This window comes from Sphaerodactylus townsendi, linkage group LG06 (assembly GCF_021028975.2).
Source record: "Sphaerodactylus townsendi isolate TG3544 linkage group LG06, MPM_Stown_v2.3, whole genome shotgun sequence".
Taxonomy (NCBI): Eukaryota; Metazoa; Chordata; class Lepidosauria; order Squamata; family Sphaerodactylidae; genus Sphaerodactylus; species Sphaerodactylus townsendi.
Window position 1 is genome coordinate 94,627,243 of NC_059430.1, and position 8,919 is coordinate 94,636,161.

Sequence of the window (8,919 nt, forward strand, 5' to 3'; positions counted from 1 at the left end):
CAAGAACAGTGAGCGGAACAGGAAATTGGGGGAGAGGAAGCTGCTGTCCAATGATCATTTTAGTTCAAAAAAAGCACAATCACGCAGCAGGGGTCTCTTTAGAGAGCAGGCGATGTGGTGAAGGGGGAAGTCTTCCTTCCCCAGTCTAGAGATCCGTTGTCATTCTGGGAGATCTCCAGGCCCCACCTGGAAATTAGCAACTCAAAGTGCAATTCGTTCAAGACAAGAGCTGCAAGCCAGCATTGGACTGCCTGATATTTTATTGCAAACCACAGTTCACATAATATATTTTTATTTCGACCAACCAAATTACACAGAAGAGTGTGCAAACTTTCAAGTTCTCCTAACTTTTTCTCAGAATGGATGTTCCTTTTTTTAAGTTGGGAAGAGAAAAATATTTTTCAGGTCACCATTTTAGCAGGCTTTTTATGCATCTATGTCAGTAGTGGTGAACCTATGGCAGGAGTGCCAGAGGTGGCACTCACCCTCTCTATGGGCACATGTGCCTTCGCCCCAGTACAGACTCATAGCCTCCCCTTCCCACCCCACTCGAGGCTGTTGCTGGCTGGGGTTCAGGGAGGTCCTCTTGAGTCAACCTGATTTGCTGTAAGTACCATCTACCGCCCCACAAGTACCCCCTCTCCCTCATCTCATTACCAGACCAGACAGCAGGTCCAATAACCCAGAGCTCACTTGGGCACCATGCCAGCTCCACAGAGTGCCTTCCCCCACCACCTACACAGCAGCCCCAAGTGTGTGGTAGAGCACAATGCCTTTTAAGACAAAATATGGTAATGTTTGAGTTGTTTTTTCTAAACTAAAACCTCAGTATTCTGGTTAAATTGTCGTGTTGGCACTTTGTGATAAATAAGTGAGGTTTGGGTTACAGTTTGGGCCCTCAGTCTCGAAAAGGTTTGCCATCACTGATCTATGTGCTCAGTGCTGGTAGACAAGTATACAATGGTGATTTTGGTTTCAGATTGCATTCTAGTTCTGAACAAAACATAACAGGATTTCTCAATTGAGCAAGCATTCCCACAGCCTGAGGAAACTGGTGTAGCCACATTTAAGGGGGAAATGTACTTGTAGCTTACTAATTTTATTAGTTTAGACTAACCTGCACTGAGTCTCATTAACAGCATCGGTCTTCTTCTCCAGGAACAGTAAAAATACTCCAAGGAAGCAGTCCTATTCTAGAAAGCACAGCCTTTTTCTAGAACTTGAGGTTGGCTTCTCTCCCATAAGGACAAAGGTCAGCTCTACCTGTGTGTACTTTGTATGAGAATAAGAATTCTGCCCTAAGAAAGCTGCAGCTGGAACAAATGTTATTTTCCATAATGCATAATGCTTTGCCCCTTAGGGGGAACTGCACTATACAGTCCTGCTCAGAACCCAGATTCCTAGCCTCATTTTGGAGATACCATTAAGCAGGTTAGAATCAAGGCTGGAAAAGACAGCATTTATACACATCTGTATTTGCTTCCCATTCATTCCCAAATCACCTCAATTGCAGTCTCTACTTGAGAGAGTACAGTGAGCCCGTGGCTTCAATCTGCCTATGACCTTCCTGCCTGCAAAGGAAAGAGTTCAGAGGTTTGCCTTTTCTGAACCAACAGGTGGCCCTTTGTGAACACCTCCAAAGTCCCTTGCCATCCAGACACAGAAAAACATACCACCACAGAAACCACAAACTGCAGGCCAGCAAGCCACGATTTAGCTGCAGAAGAGGGACATGACACTTGTGGCCCAAATGCTGGCCTCTCCCATTATAGTAACAGATATAAAATGAAGGAGAGCTAGTTATAAATGTGGCTATTCATCAGGCTGTGTTAACAAAATGTTCTGTGGGGGTGGCGATGCAATCAGGAATATAAAATTCAAGAAAACATATGAATGTTTTCATTTGCCTTCCTTGAAATTTTGCCACATTGCAAAGAAGTATTTGTTGAGACAACAGGATAATTTAATCAAGCCTTTGTAGTTAACATTTTACAGCAGAGCATTAGTTAAAAAACTATTTTCCCACAGAAACTTTGAAAACTGAAAAAACATCTCACATGAAAACTGCTCATGGTCAAAAGTAAAAACTGAATTTCTTTGCTATGCAACTATTTAAGCACGTAGTGAACTTTTTATACCTCTGATAAATTCTATCTTTGCATTTAAGTTATTTGAACAGTTTTAAAAGGTTGCTTGTAAGAGACAGGTTTTACAATATGCTGTCTTTGTACAATCAGGATGGTTTTGCGGTTGTCCTTGTATTGCGCATGTTCAAATCTAGACAGCAGTTCCTCTTTCCAAGTTCTGTTTGATCTCTGCTGTGTATTTGCCGTAGAACCTTTCAGCTTTCTTATTGAACTTGGCATTCCTCTCATTAATGTAGTCAATATCTGCATCATCGTTGTAAGAGCGCCTCCGGCTGTATTTCTCACGCTTTTGGATTCTGGAAGAGAAATCGGGGGAATTGAGGTTGGATAACCAAATTGTTTTGTGCTCATATCTGCATTTGTAAATAACCATATTGGCATTCATGTAAGATAGAGGTGTCTAACTCTGGTGTTTCAAATGTTTGTGGACTACAATTCCCATCAGCCCCTGCTTGCACTGCTCTTTCTTCTTTACCCTGTCAATCTAATTCTTTTACATGTCGGCTGAGTTAATCACAAGGAAGTCACAACGTTGAAATTAAGTCACTTACTGTTTCTCAAGATCCCCAACCATTTTATCAACCCCTTCTTTAGAAGGCACATGAGTTCCATGAAGAAGGCTGTTTGATGTGGGATAAAACTCTTCACCACTGAAGGAAGGGAAAAAAATCAGTGATACTTTAATATGGAAAATCAGAAAAATGCTTTGGTTAAAATCAGTTTCCTATGACACTTTATCCTAGGAACACAAGAGTGCCATCAAGACAAGTAGAGATGCTGTTCCAAGACTAAATATACAAACCTACACCCTATTCAAAGCAATCAGACACTCCACTGCAAGCAAGACGGTTGCACTGATTACACAACTTAACACCTTGCATTAATGCCCTCTCTGCAAGCCCACTTTATTTTTTAGACGAAGCTGTAGGGAGCAGCAACGGTGTAGTGGCTAAGAGCAGGTGCACTCTGATCTGGAGGAACCAGGTTTGATTCTCCGCTCTGCCGCCTGAGCTGTGGAGGATTATCTGGGGAATCCAGATTAGCCTGTACACTCCCACACATGCCAGCTGGGTGACCTTGGGCTAGTCACAGCTTCTTGGAGCTCTCTCAGCCCCACCTACCTCACAGGGTGTTTGTTGTGAGGGGGGAAGGGCAAGGAGATTATAAGCCCCTTTGAGTCTCCTACAGGAGAGAAAGGGGGGATATAAATCCAAACTCTTCTTCTTCTTCTCTTCTAGGTAAACTAACATTCAGCATCTACCCTATATGTCCATATGCACTGAGCATGGAAACCACCCACAACAGGGGTAGGGGTGGAAAGAGAATCCCTACTTGCCCAAATGGCTAATTGAGAAGAATTTTAAAAAGCCATCACAGAATTTCAGGACACTCCTGCCTACCAGAAACCCACTATCTATTTATTACCTTGCTTTATCGTGCACACAAAACACTGAATTTGCCCAACTGAGGAAGGAAGTACCTTATGAACTCTACAAACCCACATAATTCTTAATCAATCCAATGATGAATGACCCGAAGAGCACTTTCTTTTGTCTCAGGGAGGTTGCTTTCTTTCTTTAAATATTTATTATCTCAATTTCCTCCTATGAAGCCCAAGGCAGTTTACACTATTAATAATAAACATAAAAACATAGACAATTTTTTTAAAAAAAAATCAGTTTAGTATTGCTTTAATTAAATGTAGTCCTAATAAAATAGTCTTCAGCTGCCTCCTAAAGATAGAAAGTGACAGTCAGGCACACCTCGCTGGGGAGGTTGTTCCATAATCATGGGGCTGCCACTGAAAATGCCCTCTCTCCCATACCCAACCAACTGAGCATCTTTGATTGATAGGACAGTCAGGAGGACCTCTCCCTTTGATCTTAATTCCTGGACAGGAACATATGGGAGAAGATTATCCTTCAGACAGGGATGCTTTATGGGTTGTTGTAGCTTTCAGTTCTGACAGCTACTCTTTCAGTCACTCTCGCGCTTCGAACCCATGGAAGGCAGTTCACAGGCAAGTGGGAGAACTGGGCCACAGGTACACGACTAAGAAGTGAAACCATCAAAAGCCAGAGTTACCTTTCTTCTCTTAGTTTTGCATACTTCTCCAAGTCAGGTCTGATCTGCTTGGTCAGTCTCTGATACTGACGCAACTGAGCAGCTGCATAATCTGTTGAGCAAAGAAAAAAAGGCTGTTGGGCAAGAAGCCAGTCTCAGGCGGTAGAAGAGGCCAACTTATGGAGATCCCATAGGATTTTCAAGACAAGAGACATGCAGAGGAGATTTGCCATTGGCAGCCTCTGGATTCTCTGGCTGGTCCCATCTAAATACTACCAAGGACCATCCCAGCTTAGCTTCCATGATTGGCCTAGCCTGGGCCATCCAGGTCAGGGCAGCCCTATTTTAACAATGGCTCTTGTTTCAATTGCATTCATAGACTGAGCTGATGGGCAAACACTTCAACCCTTACCTGAAAATCCAAGATCTGGATTTCTCTTTTTCCTCTTTCTCTCAAATCGTTCTGCATCCTCTGCGCTGATTTCTAGCAGTTTCACTCTTTCATAGTCTTCTCCTTTTGCTATGCATTCCTACCATATTGCAAGAAGGATTAAGGGAATTTGGAGCACAAGTATAAAGCATGCATCCTATAGAATCTTCTCAAGAAGAAGCATGCCCTCCTCAAAATACAACTAAGGGCCAAATTACACCTTACATTGTAGATCTGTGAGTTTTTAAATACATATATTTATTTATAATATTTAATCTTTATAAATAGCATGGAGTGGATTAGAGAGCAAACTGGACCAGGCCCGCAGTAGTGAGGAAAATAGATAACAATGCTGAGAGATGCCATGGTATACTGGATAGTGTTGTATTAGGATGTGGGTCATCCAAGTTTGAATCCATGCTTTGCCATGGAAGCTTGGCTGAAACTTTTTCCAGAAAACACAGGGCTATGTGATCATGAAATGTTGCAAACAAGCTGTTTTTCCCTGAGCCTCCAAAAATACGTATGAAAGATTGGAAAGTGATGCAGATTTTTCCTTTCTAATATCTACATATTTTGGTTGACCTCTCAGGTGATCCTAGTTTAGAAAAGGATATGACATCAGTAAACCCAAGGTTATCTGTAGCTATAGTTACAACAATGTGGGTCAGGATTATTTCAAACATCCATTTCCCACTGTGATCTTATTCTATTAAACTACAAAGTCTTGTCTCTCCGAATGCAGCTAACTTGTTTTTCTTGCTTTTGGACTCAAAACATACTAATCCATTTTATAGGGTGCTGGGGATTACCGAGGGAGCATACCTGATGCTTTCAGCATTTAACAGTGCTGTATAAAACCCTTACCAAATGTGGTCACAAACTGCATTGCATAAAGGGTGATTTACTCTCTACTAAAGCAACCTAGGATCGTGCTGTAAAAGATTAATAATGTTATATCTCCTGAATTTTGTTCTTGGCCAGCGGGAACACAAAAAGCTAATGAAAGCTAGGTGCAAGTTGGGCCCAAAGCATGTCTTGGGGCAGTGATGGAATTGAATTTGGGGATAAAAATGTGCCAACAAACTGATCATGCATGCGAAAATTTACCTTCTTTTTTTCCTCCACCTTCAGTTCCCATTCTAAACGGGCCTTTTTGGCTTCCCAGTTTGCTGGCAACTTCAATCTTTTATCCTCTTCCACAACTTCCTGGTGATTTAATTTGCGAGCTTCATTCTAAAATACAAGCACATACAGAAAGACTCTGGTAGCCTGCCTGTTATCAGCAGTGGACGATTCTGGACTGCTGAAATCAGAAGGGGAAACAGCTGTACAGTTCCTAGTTACTTACAGAGTGGGAAAGACTCATTTTCAACTCATTACTGAAGCTCGAAAATGCAGACATACTGTGTGTAATTATGCTGGCCCCACCCACTCCTTTGCATTGTAGGTTAAATGTGAGACTTGCATATTATGCTACATGTCAGTGTTTAAAGCAATATACCTTAATAACAGACATAATAGCATGAAATCACATTTTAGACTCAGACTACAAGAACTCTTAATGTAATTTCAACTTGCCAATCAAAATCCAATTTCATCTTGACTACTGAAATGATCACATAGGCCACAAAAGGAATTTTCATTCCCTCTGCTGTTCTGCAGCAGTAGGCACATTGCTGGATATGTACCAAATGGCACAAGACATCTGGCACTAGACTTAATGAGACAATTTAAAATCAAAGGACTTAATTTTTTTTACTCAATGGGGCAGCAGAAGACCTTGATGGAGAAATCTGGCTACAGTTACTGTCACATGTAAAACTCAACGAGAAAAAGGATTCAGAGCTGGAAGCACCAACCCCTCGACTGAAGAGCTTACTCTTTTTAAATGAAGTTCTCTGAATTTCCTAAGCCGCTCCTCTCTCTTCTGTACAGCCATATCTTCTGCTGCAATGGAAGCAGGATCTTCTGAGGTGCTAGCAGAGGCCTGTAATTGTGACACAAATGTTATGTGAGAAAACATGTTTTGAAGTTCTGATTTATAAAGTATAGGTACAGAAGAAGCAGGCTCAACAACCTAGTTTCAGGGATCTAAGAACTATTATGAATCTACACACACACACCTTCCCTCAGCCAATGATTTAGGACTGAGGAATTCTAATTTTAGTGAACCTACTTAAACAAGAAAATTCATTTCCAGGCATTCCTCAACCGTAACAACAGAGAAACAGTTTAAGGGTGAGAGTCACTTGCTAATCATTGGTTCATGTGTTACGCAGACCAAAGAGTCATATGTGGCCAAAGTATTCTGAAATGATTTATGGCATCATAGGAAAAAAAATTAGACACTGGTGGTTGTGGGGAATCAAATGTTGACTAATGGACCCACTTATCATTGCCAAGACTCCTTTGGAGGGCATTTTCCACAGTCCCCAGTACTCTGTAATGATGACTTCTGTATGACTTATCTCCCAAAGTTGAGGATTTGGGATTTTTTCTTCTTTCCCCATACAATTTTGTGGTGCATTCATGCACATCCAGGAGTTTCCACAACTTTTCCTGATCTTTCTTGAACCTGTTTTACTCCAAAGTTTTGGGAAAGACTGCAGAAAAGCCTGGGTGTTTGCAGTGTGGGTAGCAGCCAACACTTTCTACAACCCAAACTACCACACAGTATCACCCTCTAGTCTATCTCCTATAGTAAGCTATTTCTCACGTCCTTCTTTTATGCCACATGAGAACCTGACCCTTTGTTTTTTTATATAGTAGCATTTCTGTTTCTATAAATAACTGTACAGCATCAACTTCACCGTCTAGGTACACCACTTCTTATATTTCATCTTTTAAATATCCCACCATCCAACATTAATCTAGTATTTAATTGCTTTCTAGTATTTAATTAATTTTCCTTTCCCAGCTGAACCCACACATGCTCTTGCTGTCCTTAACCAAGGCTCTTCTATCACCCACCTTTCATTAATTTTACCAGTTAACTGTTGTGAGGAATAGAGAAAGAGTCAGTTAAGGGATGGGAAAGGTATGAGGGTATATGTTCCAGCAACCAGAGAAGAATTCAAGGATGGACCAAAGAAAATTGAAAACCACATGGAATGCAAAGAGGCTAATGCAGGACTGGGGATATGCAGATCTTAGACAAATGAACTCGTTTAAGTGAAAGAATTGCTGTCACTAACCCCAGAAGTTGTAGCTCTGAGACTATCTATTCCTCCATAATGTGGTATAGTGGTTAGAGGTCTGGACTACTACTGCGGAGGCCCAGGTTCAACCGCCACTCCCACCAATCCAGGAGCAGATAATCCCTGACAGCCGAGCCCAACTCACAAGGCTGTTGTGAAGATCAAATGGAAAAAGGCAATCTATTCAGGCCACCCTGAGTTCCCTGGTGGAAACGAAAGGCAAAATGCGACGAGAACAAATAAATGTAATCAATTCACTGGGCAATGGTTTTCTTCTCCTGTATCGTAAACAACCCAACCCCTTCTTTGGAGACTCCGCCAGCCCAGCGTAGTAGTTAGAGTATCAGACTAGGATCTCAGAGTTCAACTGAAGAGGTTAGTTCTCGCCTTATAAAGCCAAAGCCATCCAGGGAATCTCATAAAAGGAACGGAAAAGCAGCCAATGGAAATTAATAATAAACAAAGTTACTACACCTCCGTCTCCCTCTTACCTCGTTCCCCTCGACCGCCGCCATCCTCCTTATTGTTTTCCGCTCACGCTACTTCCGCTCTCTGTGTAACGTCACCAAGGAGGAGGGAAGAGGCGGGGAACCATTAAGTGAAGACGAGAACGACAAAAGCCTTCCTCGCTCGTGACAGTCGCCCGGCAGCGACCTCTTACGCATGGGAGGAAAATTGCAGTTCTGCGTGGCTGGAAAGAAGAGGGAGAGCCGAGGAAGGCAAAGGAGGCAGCGTGGTTCAGTGGTAAGAGTGCCAGACTAGAATCTCGTGCATCCAGGCTCTGTCATGGAAGCTCGCTGGGTGACCCCGGTCTAGTCATATACACTGAGCATAGCCTACATCCCACGGTTGTTGTGAAGCTAATATGAATGAGTGCGCATCTGTGCGTACCCCTCTTAGTTTATTGCAGAAAGAAGAGGGTTACGAATAAATCGTGTGGGTTTGTAGGGGAGACATCACTCCTTTGGCCAATGAGCTACCACATTGTGGTCAGAGGCAGAGGTATAGCTAGGGAAAATGGAGCCGGGGACAAAAAATGAGTTTTGCGCCCCCTATCCCATATGGGCAGCCACCCTCA

General features: G+C 42.4%; 1 protein-coding gene across 1 annotated transcript; it reads right to left on the reverse strand.

Annotated features, from left to right (window-relative positions):
- Window positions 1-1,941: 1,941 nt before the first annotated feature.
- Window positions 1,942-8,402, reverse strand: SYF2 (SYF2 pre-mRNA splicing factor). Its single transcript, XM_048502125.1, has 7 exons — window positions 8,333-8,402; window positions 6,524-6,631; window positions 5,752-5,877; window positions 4,624-4,741; window positions 4,233-4,323; window positions 2,699-2,797; window positions 1,942-2,443 (listed from the first exon to the last, which is right to left on the reverse strand). The coding sequence occupies exons 1-7, from the start codon at window positions 8,354-8,356 to the stop codon at window positions 2,278-2,280; spliced, it is 732 nt and encodes a 243-aa protein (XP_048358082.1). The 5' UTR covers window positions 8,357-8,402; the 3' UTR covers window positions 1,942-2,277.
- Window positions 8,403-8,919: the final 517 nt, after the last annotated feature.

Bases quoted from the DNA above. Each gene is read 5' to 3' on its own strand.
- SYF2 (XM_048502125.1), bottom strand. From the start codon at position 8,356: ATGGCGGCGGTCGAGGGGAACGAG. The intron at 4,324-4,623 runs GTAAGGGTTGAA...TTTGCTCAACAG, and splicing joins TCCAGATCTTGGATTTTCAG to ATTATGCAGCTGCTCAGTTG. The intron at 2,798-4,232 runs GTAACTCTGGCT...CCCTTCCTTCAG, and splicing joins GCAAAACTAAGAGAAGAAAG to TGGTGAAGAGTTTTATCCCA.